Source organism: Zosterops lateralis (assembly GCF_965231275.1).
Source record: "Zosterops lateralis genome assembly, chromosome: 4".
In the NCBI taxonomy this organism is placed as follows: domain Eukaryota; kingdom Metazoa; phylum Chordata; class Aves; order Passeriformes; family Zosteropidae; genus Zosterops; species Zosterops lateralis.
The window spans coordinates 73,816,428-73,834,597 of NC_139765.1; the positions used below are offsets into that span (position 1 = coordinate 73,816,428).

Genomic DNA, 18,170 nt, shown 5'->3' on the forward strand with positions numbered 1-18,170 from the left:
CCCTACAAAGAAATGCTCCTGATGAAACCTCGGGATGAAACCTTGGGATTCCATCCCAGCGGCAGCAAAGCCTCGGGACAATCAGAGAATTTCCCTCAGGCATTGCAGGATCCCAACAAACAGCCGGGGTTTGGCCTGTCTGACTGTTAGGCTTCAAGGGGAGCAGGGATTCTGTTTTAGGGACGTTTTTGGCTGTGAAATTGCTGAGGGAATGACCAGGATATTCCCTGCTGGTTGCCTTTCCAGGGTGCTGGTGGACTGGGGAGAGGATTTCACCCCTGGGACACACAGGGGATTCTGGACACGCCTCTGGATGGCCCTGGAATGAGGGGGGAATGAACCCCCCAGCCTGTCCTGGGCCCCAGGAATGCCCAGTGCAGCCACTGAGGCTCCATCTGCAGCTCCACACTCTGGGATTTGGGGTTCCCAGCCCTCCAGCACCACGGGATTTTCCCACTCCTGAGGAGCCCATTTGTCCCACATCCACCCAGGGGAATGTGCCACGATGTGGGAATTACCTGGGATTGGCCAAAAGGATGAGGTTTAGCTCTGACTGTGCCCAAGAACCTCTTCCCTCCCCTCCCCTTCCCTCCCATCCCAGTGTGGAGCACAGTGCGATCACCACACCCCTGGATGGAGCCACTGCACAGAACATTCCAGAACCACCCCCCTGGGCCTTGCTGCTTTTGGTCTTGACCCTGGAGCTGCAGGGAGATAAAAACCCAGCTCCTGGTGCTCCCAGTGGCCCCTGCCCAGGTTTCTCACAGGACCCAGGCGTGTGTGGGTAACATGGGATGGCAGATGTGTGTCCCCTCAGCAGCCCCAGGGACAATCAGCACCACTGACTGTGGATATGGGAGAGTCCAAGCACCAGCAGGAGGGAAGCACAGAGCAGGACGTGGGGAGAGCCTCCATCACTCAGACACAGGGACAGGGGGACAGGGAATTCCATCCTCAGACGCCAAGAGATCCTGTTCCAGCCCTGGGAAGCCCTTCCCCGGAGCACAGGGAGAAGGAAAACCCCCAGTGGGACACTCCAAGCCCTCTGCAGGGATGGGAAGCTCTGCCTCAGGAGGATTTCCTATTCCTGGTTCCCCACAAAACCACTGGAGCCAGGTCAGGAAAACCCCGGCAGGCCAAGCAGTAGGAACTGGTTCTGGATCAGCCCCTGGCTGGTGGAAGAACAACCCCAGGGGAGTGGAGAGGTGGAAAGAACTGAGAGCTTCAATCCCAGCCGTGGAGGGATCATCCACAGGCTCCAAACCCGTGGAATTTGTGCATCTCCACAGGCCTGACCAAACCCCAGTGATGTGTCTCAGCACTAAGTAATAAATTAACCCACTAACGAGCCCCAGTAATGAGCTGTGTTCGGATCTGGATATGCCCAAGGATATTATTATTACAACCATTATTATTAATATAATTATTATTATTATTAAAGCTCTCACTGCCACTCAGGGACTCGAAGCCAAAGCTGAGGAACACTAGGCTGGAATTGCAGCGGAAGGCACGGACAGCCCCATCCTCTGGGACACAGCCTGGGGTTATTGCTGCCCCATCCCTGCCCAGGTGGAATCACTGCTCCCACAGCTCGACACCCCAGGGCTGGAGGCCCTGTCCTGTCCCTCAGGCCACGAGAGGGGACCCTGCTGTGACCCCTCCCCACCCAAAGCACTGCCCCACGGGAAGGGATCTGAGCAGGAAGGATCCAGCTGTGCCTCGCTCCCCTCATCTCCCGATCCCACACGGATTTGGGCACGGGGCAGGCAGAGGGAACAGGCTGGAAGAGCACCCTGGCATCCCCTGGGATCCAGCCAGGCTGCACCAGCACATGGACCCTTCAGCTTCCATGGAATCAGCTCTGGGGCCCTAAGAATGCCCGAAGGGATGTCCAGCAGAACTCTAGCACCAATCCTTGGAAAATTAAGACTTTAATGTGTCTCCAATCAGGACCTCAAAGCCACTGATCCTGTCTGAGAGTCCTGGCTGGAGTGGGATTGATCCCTGAACACCGAGCAGGGGAAGCAAAGCACAAAGTGAGATTTTTTTTTTCCCTCCCAGTGCAATTAACTTTAAATTATTAATTTTAAATTACACAGAGCGAGTGAAAACTTCCAGAACAAGAGCCCTGCACCATCAGATTCCCAAGGAATTGGGGCTGGGGGATGGCCCAGCCCTGCCAGCAGCACACGAGTGGCCCACAGCCCCAGAAACCTCCAGCAGCCCAGGAACCTCCAGGACCCCAGGAACCTCCAGTCCTCCAGTTCCCGGGATCCAGCCCCTTTTCCCTCCAGGCAGAACCAATGTGGGCACAAGCCAGGGCTGTGGCACTGGGACATCAGTCCATCCTCATCCCCCTCAGCCCTTCCCAGCCCAGGTTAGGACATTCCAGGAGCAGACAGCACAGCACAAGGAGGGGATTTCAGGGCAGCCAGAGCCTTCCTGGGAATGTGAGGTACTTCCCACCCTCAGGAATGCACCCCAAAGCAGCTGTCCAGCTCCCTGTGTGCCAGGCTCCAGCCTTTACTCCAAAGGGAGGATTTTCCAGGATTCCACAGGCCAGGGGGTTCCAGCTCAGCTGCCCCAGGTGGCCCAAGCCCCCCAATGCCCCTCCTGTGCCCCCCAGGCTGGGCTGGCAGTGAGCTCAGAGCCTGGCACCAGCACGGCACCGGGAGCGGGGCTCCAGCCTGGGCACACCCCACATCCCACATCCCACATCCCACATCCCAGCTCCAGGTGCTCCCCTGCCCCAACCTGCCCTCCCACCCCCCTGAGGGACCCGGGTGTCCCCCAGGGCTCTCTGTGTCCCCTCCCCAGGTGGGCACGGTCACAGCCGTGTCCCTCGCAACGCTGTCATCACCAGGTACAAAGTGCAAAAGTGTTGCTGTTCCTGCATCCATTAAAAACTTTAAAAACAGAACAAAACAAACAGAAAAAAGGATTTCCATCGTCATTTGCAAATACATTAATTCAGTCTCCAAAGAGCCAGCAAAGCCCTGGTCACCTCCTCGCGGGCAGGGTCCCCTGCGGCCAACACGGACATCGGCAGGACAGGCCACCTGTGACCATTCCAGATCCTCCCTGATCCACCTTGTGTCCACGGAGAGCCCGGAGCAGTGCTGGAGTGCAGGGACATCCCACGCCCTGGACACCTGGGCCTCGGCATCACTCCCCGGCTCCGGCTGGGGACAGCCCCGGCCTCGGCCCTGCCCCGATCCAAGCCCCCCCTGCTCCCTCCCACGGAAGTGTTGGCATTCCTCCTCTCCTGTGAAATGTTTCTGGTAAGGCTTTATTGCTCTACAAAGCGGTGCAAAGGCTGCCCAAGGACAGCTCCATCAGGAACTTTGGTCACACGGCTGCGGGATTTGTGCGCTGGCCCCGGCCGCCGCTGGACCTGCTACCTTCCCAAGAGAAGCTGAATACTGTGTGCAATAACACTGGGAAAACAGCACTGAACCCCAAATCCAAAACAAAAACCAGGGGCACGGGGAAGGGGGACAACTCAAATCAGGCAGAAGGCTTGGGAAGAGCCCGTCATTCCCGTGAGGACTGAACTCAATGCTACATTTCGACAATGCCGAGTGTCTTTCCGAACGGATCGGTGCTGTTGGATCTGCGTGTCTGGTCCTGAACGCCAGCTCGCTCTCATCAATGCAGCATTTATTAAAAAATAAAATTAAAATGAAAAAAAAAAAAAAAAATAATAAAGAATTGACAAATTGCATCACCAGGAGCAGCCTGGCCTGGCTCACACACGTCCCGGGGCGGCGGCGGCGGCATCAAGCGGGGCCGTTCAACGTGGCTTCGGTGCAGGGCAAGGCCTCCTCACTCCTGCAGGGACAGGGAGCAGCTTTAGGGACGTGGGACACCCTGGGAAAGCTCCCAGAGCCTCTCTCATCCCTCCTGGGAATGCCTGGGACCTCAGCCCCTCCCTCTGGTTGTGCTTTGACTGCCCAGTGAAGTGTTCTCAGCTCCCTGGGGAGAAACTCCCCCAGTCCCTCGTGGAGTATTACAGGGAAAATCAACATGGAATCAGGGAATGGCCTGGGTGGGAAGGGGCCTTGAAGCTGTCCAGTTCCAACCCCTCCCAGGGTGATCAGAGGGACGAGGCATCTCTGCTATGAGGACAGGCTGAGAGATGGGAATGTTCAGCCAGGGAGAGCTCAGAGCCTTTCCCAGAGCCTAAAGGGGCTCCAGGAGAGCTGCAGAGGGACTGGGGACAGGGACAGGACACAGGGAATGGCTTCCCACTGGGAAAGAGGAGATTTGGGTGGGATTTTGGGAAAGAATTCCTGTCTGGGCTGGAACTGCCAGAGCAGCTGTGGCTGCCCCTGGATCCCTGGCAGTGGCCAAGGCCAGGCTGGAGCAGCCTGGGACAGTGGGAGGTGTCCCTGCCATGGCAGGGGTGGCCCTGGGGGGGCTCTGGGGTCCCCTCCCAGCCAGGCAGGGCACCTGTGGGCTCACCTGTCTCTGGTGGCCGTGTCTGTGGCGGGTGTGACAGCAGGGACCCTCTGGTGCCCGTCCGTGTGCGTGGCCGCGCTGCTCCACGCTCGGGGGGCCCCGGCCGCGCCCGCCTCGGCCACGGGCGGCGTCTCCACGGCTGCTCTGTCAGAGTCACTGCAGGACAGGACAGGACAGGGCAGGGACATGTCAGTGCAGCTCAGCCCACGGGAAAAGCAGACTCACACTGCAATGGGGCTCAGGTTCCAATAGGGAGAATAAAATTCTTCCTTGCTCTCGTCACAGAGGCCTCGAGAGCCCATCGGGAATGAGAACTGGCAATGAACTGGGATTAAAAACAACCTGGAGCTCTGGGTCCCAAACCCAACAGGACACAACAGAACAGCTCCTCGAGGGAGGCATTCCCAGCTCCTGCTGCAATTCCAGTCTGAGCATTCCCAGACTGCCATTCCCATTGCCATTGCTGGGATGGCACAGCCTCCTCTGCTCCACTCCACAGGCTCTGCCCAAGGGCCCCTCAGGCTTCTGGGGCACCCAGAAAATCCTGGCTTTAGGGCAGATCCTGAAATCCCATGGAGGAAAAACCCCAGGGACTGGATGTCCACAATCCAAACAGGAAGGTGCTCCAGGGACCACAGGGGTGCCACCTGAGGGACAATGTCCCAACCAAAGCTCAAATCCTGGCAGAGGAGAACTGCAGGAACAAACCTTCCCAATCTCTTGTTGGGAATAAACACACCCACATTTCCAGCTGGAGAAAGGATTTCTGTGAACATCCCACTTTTTGGCTTCCAAGGCAGAGGATGAGCTGCCCCAGGAATGATTTTCTTCCCAGTTTCCATCCAGAACAATTCCTTCTCCCAGAACAAACCTCCACAAAAGGGAGGAAAGCTGGAGATGGCTGAGCTGGAATCCTGTCACCAGCTCTGGGGGAGTTTTCATGGAATAAAATAATCCCAGCTGGATAATTGGACATGTGATGGAGATTGGAGACTGAGGTTCTATTTCTGGAGCACTTCTCTTGAAAAGAAACCATAAAAATGAGGAATAATGAGATCCAAACATTCCCTTTCCTCCAGGGCTCACGAGCTCCTCAGAAGTACCAAAATACACCTTTGGAGAGACACAGGGCTGGAGCTGCATTCCCAGGAATGTCACTGGAACGCCACTTCCCACACAAAAAACCGGAGCTTGACCTTTCCATGACTCTTGAGAGAAACTTTTGAAACCCAAGGCCTGAAGTTGTTGGGCTGTCCTGGGCCCTGCTCTGCCCACACCAGATCCAGGGGAGGAAAAGCACCTGGAGCACAGCTTGGATCAGATTAAATGGATCCAACTCCACATAATCCAAGAAAAGGAGAGGTTGTGAAGTGCCTTCCCTCACCCTCTGCTTCCCACCAAGGCCATTCCCAGGCAAATTATCAAAATTAATGCATTTATCATACTGAAATGTATCAAAATTAACTGTATTTATCAAAATTAATGCATTTATCAAACTTAATGCATTTATCTAAATTAACTTAATTTATCAGAATTAATGCATTTCTCAAAATCAACTGCATTTATCAGAATGAATGCAATTATCAGAATTAATGCATTTCTCAGAATGAGCTGCCTCCAACCAAACAGACCCTGTGATAACTCCTGCCCGAATTCCAGGGAATTTTGCAATCCCAGTGGTTTTCCAGCCCCCCAGGAGCTGCTGGTGGCTGAGGTCAGCCAGGGGTGACCCCAAACTGTCACCAACCATCTGAAGGGGAACTCCTGATCCTGAGTCGGGTGCACAAACCCAGGGACTCCACTAAAAGACACAAGGAAATCCACGGAAGAGTATGAGGGAAAACCTCAGAATGTCACAGCTGGGTAAATAAATCTCTGTGGATGCAGCAGACACTGACTGGGCTGGGCAGCAGCTCCCCCTGTGTGACTGGAGCAGGCTGGATTGAGGATGTAATTCCTACAAACCTGCCCAACCCCTGGATCTGCTCCTTTCCTGGTGCTTTTATCATTGATTGGCTTTGACAGGGAGGGGAAAATGAGAACCTGAGTGGGTTAAACCTTCCCCCCAAGGCTGCAGGAGGATCCCATGGAGCTTATCTGAGCAATCCACCCAAATCCTGCCCTGGGCACGGATCACAGGTCTGCATGGTCAGAGATGTCACTGTGACACTGGAGTGGCCCAAAGGACAGGGACAGAGATGTCACTGTGACACTGGAGTGGCCCAAAGGACACAGACAGAGATGTCACTGTGACACTGGAGTGGCCCAAAGGACAGGGACAGAGATGTCACTGTGACACTGGAGTGGCCCAAAGGACAGGGACAGAGATGTCACTGTGACACTGGAGTGGCCCAAAGGACAGGGACAGAGATGTCACTGTGACACTGGAGTGGCCCAAAGGACAGGGACAGAGATGTCACTGTGACATTGGAGTGGCCCAAAGGACGGGGACAGAGATGTCACTGTGACATTGGAGTGGCCCAAAGGACAGGGACAGAGATGTCACTGTGACACTGGAGTGGCCCAAAGGACAGGGACAGAGATGTCACTGTGACACTGGAGTGGCCCAAAGGACACAGAGATGTCACTGTGACACTGGAGTGGCCCAAAGGACGGGGACAGAGATGTCACTGTGACACTGGAGTGGCCCAAAGGACACAGACAGAGATGTCACTGTGACACTGGAGTGGCCCAAAGGACAAGGACAGAGATGTCACTGTGACACTGGAGTGGCCCAAAGGACAGGGACAGAGATGTCACTGTGACACTGGAGTGGCCCAAAGGACACAGAGATGTCACTGTGACACTGGAGTGGCCCAAAGGACAGGGACAGAGATGTCACTGTGACACTGGAGTGGCCCAAAGGACGGGGACAGAGATGTCACTGTGACACTGCAGTGGCCCAAAGGACAGGGACAGAGATGTCACTGTGACACTGGAGTGGCCCAAAGGACAAGGACAGAGATGCTGCTGTGACACTGGAGTGGCCCAAAGGACACAGAGATGTCACTGTGACACTGGAGTGGCCCAAAGGACGGGGACAGAGATGTCACTGTGACACTGCAGTGGCCCAAAGGACAGGGACAGAGATGTCACTGTGACACTGGAGTGGCCCAAAGGACAAGGACAGGGACGCTCCTGTGACACTGGAGTGGCCCAAAGGACACAGAGATGTCACTGTGACACTGGAGTGGCCCAAAGGACACAGAGATGTCACTGTGACACTGGAGTGGCCCAAAGGACGGGGACAGAGATGTCACTGTGACACTGCAGTGGCCCAAAGGACGGGGACAGAGATGTCACTGTGACACTGGAGTGGCCCAAAGGACGGGGACAGAGATGTCACTGTGACACTGCAGTGGCCCAAAGGACAGGGACAGAGATGTCACTGTGACACTGGAGTGGCCCAAAGGACGGGGACAGAGATGTCACTGTGACACTGGAGTGGCCCAAAGGACACAGAGATGTCACTGTGACACTGGAGTTTCCCAAAGGACAGGGACGCTCCTGTGACACTGCAGTGGCCCAAAGGACAGGGACAGAGATGTCACTGTGACACTGGAGTGGCCCAAAGGACACAGACAGAAATACTCCTTGACACTGGCCCAAAGGAGCCCCAACTCTTCCTTGCATTAACCCTGTGCTGAACACGTCCCTCAGCACCCCCCACGCCACGCCAGGGGCAGGACCTGACACAGATCCCACGGGAGGGGGGACACTGGAACCAGCTGGGGCCATCCCAGCCCGGAGCCATCCCTGCTCACCTGGAGGGAGCCGCCCTGTCCTTGCCGGGCTCCTGTGCCGTGGGTTCCGTGGCAGCCTTGGCCTTGTTGTCGTCGTTGTCGTCGTCGCTGTCGGAGCTGCCCGAGGAGCTGCTGTCCAGGGCCCCCAGCGGCGCCTTGCGCGCCCCGCACGCGTTCCACACGCAGGGAGAGGTGGTGCTGCCTGCGGGGGAACTGCAGCTGCAGCCTCGGGAAAGGGCTGAGACTGCCCCAGGGCCCACACGGGGCCTGCAGCCACTGCACGTGGGCTGGGAAGGATCTCAGAGCCCACCCAAGTGCCACCATGGGCGGGGACATCCACCACTGTCCCAGAGTGGCCCAAGCCCCGTCCAGCCCAGCCTGGGACACTTCCAGGGGTAAATGAAGTGTCCCTGTGGTATCAGCTCTAACTCACTGCAGCTCCATCCCTTCCCTGCTGACATTGTCCCAGCAAACCCTTGGGACGTCTGCCTTTGTTTCAAACCCTCAGGTTTGCCCAGCCCCAGGAGCTCCCAGGGCTCAGAGCCCCCCGTGTGTGGCCCCGTGTCACTCACAGTTCTTGTCCTGGCCCTGCGCCGGGCTCCTGTCGGTGCCGCCGCCCTGGCTGTCCACGGGGGAGCTGCAGCGAGGGCTGGACTCAGAGCTGGGGAGGGAAGAGCCCTGAGCACGGAGCCAGGATCACCCCAGAGCCCCCCAACAGCCCCAGGAGCAGTCACCGGCCCTGCTCTTCCTTCCCATCACTGTTGTGATTTCTCTACATCTTATTTACTGGTTTTCTACCCCAGTGAGGACACAGAAAGCAGGGCTGTGTCCCAGCCCCAGCCAGGAGCACTGGGAAGCAGTGGGAAGCATAAAGGAGCCCTGATCCATGATGATCAGACAATATTAAACAATAAAAGGGGAGTGATGGGAAGGGGAAAAAGAAAGGATTACAGCCAGGCACTCCATTAAAGCACACCCCAAATACTCCCCCCTTCCCAAGCCCCGAGAGAGCTGGAATGGCGTGCCTCTTACCAGCAGAAAGGCTGGAAGTCAGTGAACTTGGCCCAGCCCTTGTCCTCGGGGGCGCTGCTCTGCGGGGCGGCCGAGTCCCACACGCTGGAGCCCACGTCCATGGCCACGGGCGGCGCGGGGCCGGCGGGCTCGAACACGGCCGTCCAGCCTGCCCCTGCACACACCACAGCCTGTCAGCCCTGCCACAGCCAGCCCGGGGACAGCCCAGGGAGACAGGGACAGCTTAGAGACAGCCCAGCCCAGCCCGGGGACAGCCCAGGGACAGACCAACCCAGCCCAGGGACAGCCCAGGGAGACAGGGACAGCTTAGAGACAGCCTAGCCCAGCCCGGGGACAACCCAGGGACAGACCAACCCAGCCCAGGGACAGCCCAGGGAGACAGGGACAGCTTAGAGACAGCCCAGCCCGGGAACAGCCCAGGGACAGACCAACCCAGCCCAGGGACAGCCCAGGGAGACAGGGACAGCTTAGAGACAGCCCAGCCCGGGAACAGCCCAGGGACAGACCAACCCAGCCCAGGGACAGCCCAGGGAGACAGGGACAGCTTAGAGACAGCCCAGCCCGGGAACAGCCCAGGGACAGACCAACCCAGCCCAGGGACAGCCCAGGGAGACAGGGACAGCTTAGAGACAGCCCAGCCCGGGAACAGCCCAGGGACAGCCCAACCCAGCCCAGGGACAGCCCAGGGAGACAGGGACAGCTCCGGGACAGCTCAGGGACAGACCAGTCCAGCCCAGGAACAGCCCAGGCTGACAGGGACAGCTCAGGGATACACCAACCCAGCCCAGGGAGCCAGGGACAGCTCAGGGACAGATCAACCCAGCCCAGGAACAGCCCAGGAGTCCAGGGAAACCTCAGGGACACACCAACCAGGCCCAAGAACAGCCCAGGGAGCCAGGGACAGCTCAGCGACACACCAACCCAGACCAGGGACATCCCTGGGATATCCCAGGGATACAGAAACCCAGCCTAGGAACACCCCAGGAGTCCACACTCAAAAAGCTTGGAAAAATGGATGGTTGGGAAAATGTTTTTGTCCCTTGGAACTGTTCTGCTGACAGCACTGTGTGTGTCCAGCACTCCCATGGTGTCATTTACATGGAGAGTTGGGAAAATCCCTCAAGGGAGCAGACAAGATGGAAAGAGAATTTACAGGGGCCTGGAGGGACAGGACACAGGGAATGGCTTCCACTGGGAAAGAGGAGATTTGGGTGGGATTTTGGGAAAGAATTCCTGTCTGGGCTGGAATTGGCAGAGCAGCTGTGGCTGCCCCTGGATCCCTGGAATGGCCAAGGCCAGGCTGGACACTGGGGCTGGGCTGGGGACAGTGGGAGGTGTCCCTGCCATGGCAGGGGTGGCCCTGGAGGGGCTCTGGGGTCCCTTCCCACCCAAACCATTCCAAGATTCCAGGAAAAACCTGTCCCTCTGCACCCCTCATGTCCCAAAGGTGGGCACACAACTCCTGTCCTGGGCTGGGAGTTCAGCTCACATCCCTGCACTGCTGCTTTGACTGGGATTTGCACTGAAGGATTCAGGGAACCACAGACCCATGGAATGGTTTGGGTGAAAGGGGATCTTAAAGCTCCTCTCATCCCAAGCCCTGCCACGGGCAGGGATCCTTTCCCTGGCATTCTCCCTGTGGGGCTGCCTGACTCTGGGCTGTTCTGGGGCAGGACTGCAGCTCCCAGAGACTCCATTTCCCCTGGGCAGGAGGGACTGGGCACTCTGCAGGGAGCTGGCAGTGTGAGAGCTGCTGTGCCCAGAGCCTGCAGAGCCCAGGGCAGAGCTGGTGGTACCTTGGGAGGGCTCCGTGTCCTTCCTGTCGGGGGTGCTGCCCTTGTGTGGGGAGGGGGGCGGCGGCTGCTCCTCCTCCTCCTCCGAGTCCACGCTGCCGTCGTGGTCCCCGTTCTCCAGGTCACTCTTGGAGCTCTCTGACGTCTGAGAGGCTCCAAACCTGAACGGGAACTGGGAGTGAGCCACACCCACGTCCCTCAGCTCCTCCTCCCTGTCCCTGAAACAGCCCGGAGCCTTTCCCAGGATTGTTTCCCCCGGAATGTTTCCCCCAATGCTCGGGGCAGTCGTGGGTGCCTGGAGAGATTTCCCCCATTTTCCCGAGGGCTTTGGTGTCAGAATTCCCTGGAGGAGCAGGACAGAGCCAGGGCTGGGGACACCACACAAACCAGTGCCCAACAAGGGGATGGACACTGGAGTGGAGCCCACCCTGTGCCCAGGCAGGACCTGAGGCTGTTGATGCTCGGCAAGGACACAGCAAGGTCCTGGATGTTTTCCCCGTTTCCTTTGATCACATTTCAGATTGGGAATTATGGAAATAACCTTATTTAATAAGAGGCTCTGTCAAAGGGATGAAAAATTATTTCAAAGCCTGAGATGCCCCTGGGAGACCTCTTGTTCTCACTTTTCTGATTTGAATGTTCTGAGAAAGAACGTTCTGCCCACTCCCCTCAGTCTCACCTCCTCCTCCTCCTCCTCTCCAAGGATGAGGGAAGGAATAAATTCCAAGTGTTTCACACTAAGAGTGGGGGGGGTTTTAATGCGTTTGATGGAAGATTCATTAATTAGGTGTTCCCATTGTTAATGAATTCCCTGGAACTGGATCTCTCTCCAGCTCAGGAGAACCCCCAGCACAAGTGGCAGGGAAAGTGCCTGGGGTTGTGTCAGATAAAACCTCACAGCCCCAGAATGACAAAAAAACCAAGGAATTCCTCGTGGCCTGGATCAAAATGTGCAGATTCTCAGCACTAGGGGAGAAATCAGGGCTCTGCTTTCACCTTACCGTGTCCTGGACTTGACCTGGGTTGCGTAGGAGATCTCCTTCTCCTCCCAGATATCCTCCTCCTCCTCGTTGTCGTCGAACTGCTGGATGCGCTCGTTGCAGCAGGCCTCGAACAGGGAGGCGTTGGGCTGCAGGACCAAAGGGAAACCACATTCCAGAGAGGCTCTGGAGACACTGCCTGCACCCCAAGTCTCAGGGCAGACCAAATCCAGCTTTGCTCAGGAGCTGGGATCACCTGGGATCACCACAGTCCAGCTGCTGCTTTGCTTTGGGGCAATAAACCAGGAAAGGCCAGAAAGAGCCTGGCAATGCTTAGATCCATCTCTGCCTGTGCCTCCCTAACCTGGGAGGAAAGATGATCTAAAGCTGGGAGAGCTGAGGGTGTTCACCTGGACAAGAGAGGAATCCAGAGAGAGCTCAGAACCCCTTGCAGGGCCCAAAGGGGCTCCAGGAGAGCTGCAGAGGGACTGGGGACAGGGACAGGACACAGGGAATGGATCCCACTGCCACAGGGCAGGGCTGGATGGGAGATTGGGAACTGGGAATTCCTGTCTGGGCTGGAATTGGCAGAGGAAAATCTGTGGCTGCCCCTGGATCCCTGGCAGTGGCCAAGGCCAGGCTGGACACTGGGGCTGGGCTGGGGACAGTGGGAGGTGTCCCTGCCATGGCCCTGGAGGGGCTCTGGGCTCCCTTCCCACCCAGCCATTCCAGGATTCCAGGACTCTAAGAAGAGCCTGGCACTGCAGGGAGGGAGGAAGACTCCCTTTGTGCCAGGGGTGCTGCCTCAGAGGGATCATCTCCTGGGAGGAGTCTCCGAGGGGCCAAGCAGTGCCCCGGCTCTCTCAGGCCCCCCTGCACTGCCCAAAGCCCCCCCAGAGCTCAGTTCAGTCAGAATGGAGGCAGGACCTTTCCATAAGCACAGTTACCCCAGCAGCACCCCAGAGCCCCACTCACGCTGTCGTCGTCGGCGTCGATGTTGAAGCTGATCTCGGCGATGCGGTCGAAGGGAGCACTGGAGGGAGGAGGGAGGAACAGCCTCAGGCACGGCCCCCACAGCCCAGGGAGAGCAGCAGGGCCAGAGCCACTCCTGGGCTGGGATCACAGCCACAGTGTCCCCTCACTGAGGGGAGGGTGGAGCATTCCCTGCCCATGGCAGGGGGGCACTGCAGGGGCTGCCTGGGGCACAGCTGGGGGGGATTTGGGATCTGCTCCCAGGGAACAGGGACAGGAGGAGAGAGAACAGCCCCAGGCTGGGCTGGGGAGGCTCAGGGTGGAATCAGCAGGAATTTCCCCATGGAAAGGGGGCTCAGGCCTTAGAACTGCCCAGGGAGGTTTGGGTGCCCATCCCTGGAGGAGCCCAGGGAATTCCTGGAGGTGGCACTGAGTGCTCTGGGCTGGGGACAGGGTGGGGATGGGGCACAGCTGGGACTGGATGGGCTGGGAGGGCTTTTCCAGCCTCAGGGATCCCGGGATTCTCTGAATCTCAGTGCAGGAGTGGCTCAAAGCCCGAGGTGTGGCTGTGCTGTGATGTGAACATGACACAATTCCCAGCCCAAGCCAGAGGAGCCCCAGGTGGGAACAGCAGAGGGTGCTGCAGGCCCAGAAATTCCCAATTCCCGGAGTTTGGATGCAGGAAGAGTTCACTCCCCCTGCTCACGGATCTGTAGCTTTTCCAGTGTTATTTGCTTTGAAAGCCTCTCCAGTTTAAAACTCCTGCAATCCCAGGGACACTGATACATGACCTTAAATATTCCAATTCACTTCCAGCCCAGTGTCCAACAGCTGGAAACAGCTGGCAGGGAGCACCACTCCCAGAATATTCCAGGTTTTGCAGGACATTCTCCTTTTCCCATCACAAACAGAGCCATAACACCCCAGGCACAGACATTCATGTGGGGTCATATTCGCCAGCAGCGAAAAGTCTTTTTTTTATTATTATGTGTAGAACTGAATAATTTCTGTTCAATTCAACTCTGATTCTACTCTGGAACTTTTTTGCCTTATCAAGTTCCTGACATCTCTGAGGCTCAGGAAAAACCCTGGATGGGAAGGGCAGAGGTGCTGCCTTTGATCCCAAGGAATTCCTGAGATGGAGACAAACTCAGGAGGAGCACTGGGATCCCCTGGAGCACTGGTCCCAAATCAGGACTGTTATGGACACTGGAATAATCCCAGTGCCAGGCACATTTCTAAGAAGAGAGGGTGAGCTGCAGCCTAAATAGGATGAAAGGAATCCAGTAAAAACAGAAAATTCCAAGCTCTGGATTCAGCAAGTTGTGTAACACTGAATCCCCTTCCCCATCTCCCTGAACTGCCACTGCTCCTGATCATCCCTGCTCCCTTCCTCAGGAGGGGGAAAATGGCTGCATTTTCCATGGATTCCATCAGAACACTGTCCCTTCACTCCTCATTCCAGTCAGGATTTAATTCCTTGGAAAAGATCTGTTTTAACTGCCCAGAGTTTGCCCTCATGCTTTGCATTTAAACTCGTCCCGGACCAGGGCTGGACAACATTTGCCTGCTTTATTTCAAATATCCCTCTTAAAAATGAAGGAATACTTTTCCTTGCTTCTCCACCTGGCTCTGGAGATTGGGCTGGGCTCCTGGAAACCAAGGAGCTGTTTCCAGTCTGAGGAGGGATAACGAGGCTCAATTGTAAACCTGAAGCAGAGGGAGGATGGGATGTAAAGAGGCTGAAATGCCAAACACCCCCAGACTCACTTGGTGCTGTCACCAAACAGCCCCAGACTCACTTGATGTTGTCATCCTGGTCTGCAAACTCCTCGTCGTTGAAGCCGAACTGATCCGCAAAGTTGGCCGTCATCTGCTGGATCTGGTACTCGGAGAAGGCCTGGAAGGGATCCCAAAAAATCCATCCTTAGGGTGTCCAGACACATCCCAGAAACAGTCAGTGGAGAGCATGGAAACAGCTCCTCCAGGAAAGCAGTAAAATCCCAGGGAGGTGTGTGAAATCCTCATTCTGACCCCTTGCAGAGCAGGCTCACACAGAGCTCTGGGATTCCCCCCAGCGCCTCCTGTGCTGCTCCCAGGGGGATCCCAGGCCATGGAACTGCTCTGGGAAAGCCCAAAGGAGCTCAACACACAACTGGGAGCAGAGCTGGAAGCTGCTCCACGCCAGGATGGACCAAAGGTAACGGCAGCAGTGAGTTTCCCAGGAATAGTGAAGATGTTCCCAACTCACCTGTTGGAGAGTGAGCTCGTTGGGAAAAGCACTTTCAATGTCCTCATCCTCGCTGGAGGAGTGCAGGTGGTGGTGGGTGTTCACCTGGGAAAGCACAAACCAGTCAGGGAACCAGGGAAAGTTGGAAAAGCTCCACCAAAGCCCAAACTCCTGCCCAGGCAGGAGCTGCCCCAAGGAATCCCAGGGACCAGCTCGGCACCACGGATCAGCTCTGCTGAAGGACTGTTATGGAATATGTTCATGGAAATGCTTTCTACTCTGCCTTGAAGTGTTCCTCAGCAAAGCAAGGAAAATGAGAAGAACCAGGGCTGTCCCCTTCCTCTGTGAGGGCAAGGCCAGCACAGCAGGCTCTGGGGTGACCGACTCACCAAATCCACCGTGTTTCTCCGGTTTGTCTCTGGCAGTGTCTGCTCCACAAAACTCTCCCACCTGCCCCTGCAGTCGTCAGGCAGCCCTGGAACCAGAGGGGACACAGAGACCATGGGATCTGGGTGTTCTGAGCTCCCTGGGGACTCACCTGGGCTAAGGACTCTCAGCTTCTCTCACCTTGCTGGGGACAACACTGAGCAGGGCTCCAGCTGTGCTTGGGTCTTCCCTTTTCTCTTGGGGGGCCCTTCCCTCCCTTCCCTCCCAGCCCAGCACAACTGGGACCCCAAAGGTGAGCAGAACTTGAGGGTTTGGGGAAAGGGAATGGAGAAATAATAAAAGGAGAAAATAGCAGAAGGTTGTGTCCCCAGACTGTCACTGCCCAGCTGTGCCCCCTCCCAGCCTGGGAGGGGCTGAGCAGCAAGGAGGGAAAATCTTTCTCCCTGCCACCTAAACCCATGGGACAAAACCAGTTCTCCAAGTGGAGATCCAGTGAGGGCAGGATGGGCACAGCCTGGCAATGGGAATATCCCTGAGGAGCACAGGTGGGACCTCTGGGGACATTTAACCTCGTGTCTCTTTCCTCACAGACTCACAGGATCATGGAATGGAGTGGGTGGGAAGGGACCTCTGAGCCCCTCCAGTGCCACCCCTGCCACGGCAGGGACACCTCCCACTGCCCAATCTTAACCTCACTGTGTGAAAACCAAGAGCAGCCAAATGGAGCCTCACCACACTTTAAATGATGGGATACTGTGGGATTTCCCTGGGAATCCTTTCCAATGGGAAAGGATCTTGAGGAAATACCTGCAGTGAGTCCCGTCCAGGAGCTCCCAAGGGTTATTTCTCCCCGGAGAGCAGCGAGGGGGAGCTGAAGGAGGAGGAAGAAGAGGAGAAGAAGAAGGAGAAGGCTGAGGAGGAGGAGCAGGCAGTACCTTTCATGACGTCACTGATCTGGGCCTGCATGGGCCCCTTCTCCATGTTGTGCACCACGGCGTTGGCGATGCGCGTCAGGTGCCCCATGTTCCCTCTCCTCCTGCCGCCCTCTGCCCTGGAACAGAGAGAGCTGCTACGCACGGGGCCGGGGAGGGACAGCCATGGGGCTGGGACAGCCATGGGGCTGGGGTGGGACAGCCATGGGGCTGGGATACCCATGGGGCTGGGATGGGATATCCATGGAGCTGGGACAGCCATGGGGCTGGGATAGCCATGGGGCTGGGGTGGGACAGCCATGGGGCTGGGATACCCATGGGGCTGGGATAGCCATGGGGCTGGGATACCCATGGGGCTGGGATAGGACAGCCATGGAGCTGGGATACCCATGGAGCCAGGATGGGACAGCCATGGGGCTGGGGTGGGACAGCCATGGGGCTGGGATGGGATATCCATGGAGCTGGGACAGCCATGGGGCTGGGATAGCCACGGAGCTGGGAGAGCCCTGGGAATGCCCCAGGCATTCCAGCCCCAAAGGCCACAGAACTCCAGCCCCAATGTCCCCAGCATTCCAGTCCCAATGGCCACAGAATTCTAACCCCAATGGCCACAGAATTCCTGCCTCAATGCCCACAGAATTCCAGCCCCAATAGTCACAGAATTCCAGCCCCAATAGTCACAGATTTCCAGCCTCAATGGCCACAGAATTCTAACCCTAATGGCCACAGCATTCCAGCCCCAATGCCCACAGTATTCTAACCTAAATGGCCACAGAATTCTAACCCAAATGGTCACAGAATTCCTGCCCCAATGGCCACAGCATTGCAGCCCCAATGATCACAGATTTACAGCCCCAATGGCCACAGCATCCAGCCCCACACATGCCAGAGTTCCCTGCAGAAGGCCAGCAGGGATCAGCCCTGCTCTGGCAGGGTGAGATGAGTTCACCCCCAGCACAGGGGCCTTCCCTCATTTTGCCTTGTTCTGGGATCCCTCCTCATGCTCAGGTGACATGGGAGGGGTTCCAAACAAGGAGCTGACCGTGCACAAGATGCAGGAATAAATAATCCGATGGTAATTCCCAGTGAAGAAAACTCCCAAAGTTAAGGACTGCAGTCCACCAAAAACACAAGACATTCCCACCCAACCATGGGATTCCTCCACCTTCCCAACGCCCCAGCTGAGATTCCTCTGCTCAAATCCCTATTTTTTTTTTCCTTCCATTCAGATTCTTTCCAGTGTGGTGGTGACTGGAACTCTCTGGCAGGAAACAGGGATGAGCTCTGGCTCCTTTCTGGTTTAATCAGGAAAACTCCCAGGCAGCACCCAGGGATATTTTTGGTCCTACAGAACAGGGCAAGGAAATGCCCAGCAAAATTCCTTATGTGGACAAGGGGATGTAAAAAGGACCAAAACCCCAACCAAACCAACAAAAAAAAAAATGTAATCCAGACCTCAACCCATGAATTATGGTCTAAACAATTCCAGTGGGGCTCTAAAGCCCTTGGAAGCCACCAGGAGCTCAAAATAGAGAGGGAGGACCAAACACTGAGCTGGACACGGGAACTGAAGCCTCTGGAGTATCTTCACTTGAATGTTTTAGTTCTTTTAAAATGTTTAGCTCTTATCAGCCCAATCA

At 56.6% G+C, this 18,170-nt stretch overlaps 1 protein-coding gene across 2 annotated transcripts in view; it reads right to left on the reverse strand.

Annotated features, from left to right (window-relative positions):
• Positions 1-3,224: 3,224 nt before the first annotated feature.
• Positions 3,225-18,170, reverse strand: part of PPP6R2 (protein phosphatase 6 regulatory subunit 2) — a 56,053-nt gene continuing 41,107 nt past the window's right edge. For both annotated transcript variants that reach the window (XM_083860078.1, XM_083860079.1), the window contains exons 13-24: positions 16,534-16,649; positions 15,601-15,686; positions 15,233-15,316; positions 14,784-14,881; positions 12,985-13,042; positions 12,031-12,158; positions 11,033-11,190; positions 9,237-9,390; positions 8,777-8,865; positions 8,226-8,406; positions 4,465-4,617; positions 3,225-3,831 (exon numbers count right to left, since the gene is read on the reverse strand). In XM_083860078.1, coding sequence (XP_083716204.1) covers positions 3,780-3,831; positions 4,465-4,617; positions 8,226-8,406; positions 8,777-8,865; positions 9,237-9,390; positions 11,033-11,190; positions 12,031-12,158; positions 12,985-13,042; positions 14,784-14,881; positions 15,233-15,316; positions 15,601-15,686; positions 16,534-16,649 — 1,357 coding nt within the window. In that variant the 3' untranslated portion in view covers positions 3,225-3,779. The remainder of the gene's footprint in view (positions 3,832-4,464; positions 4,618-8,225; positions 8,407-8,776; positions 8,866-9,236; positions 9,391-11,032; positions 11,191-12,030; positions 12,159-12,984; positions 13,043-14,783; positions 14,882-15,232; positions 15,317-15,600; positions 15,687-16,533; positions 16,650-18,170) is intronic.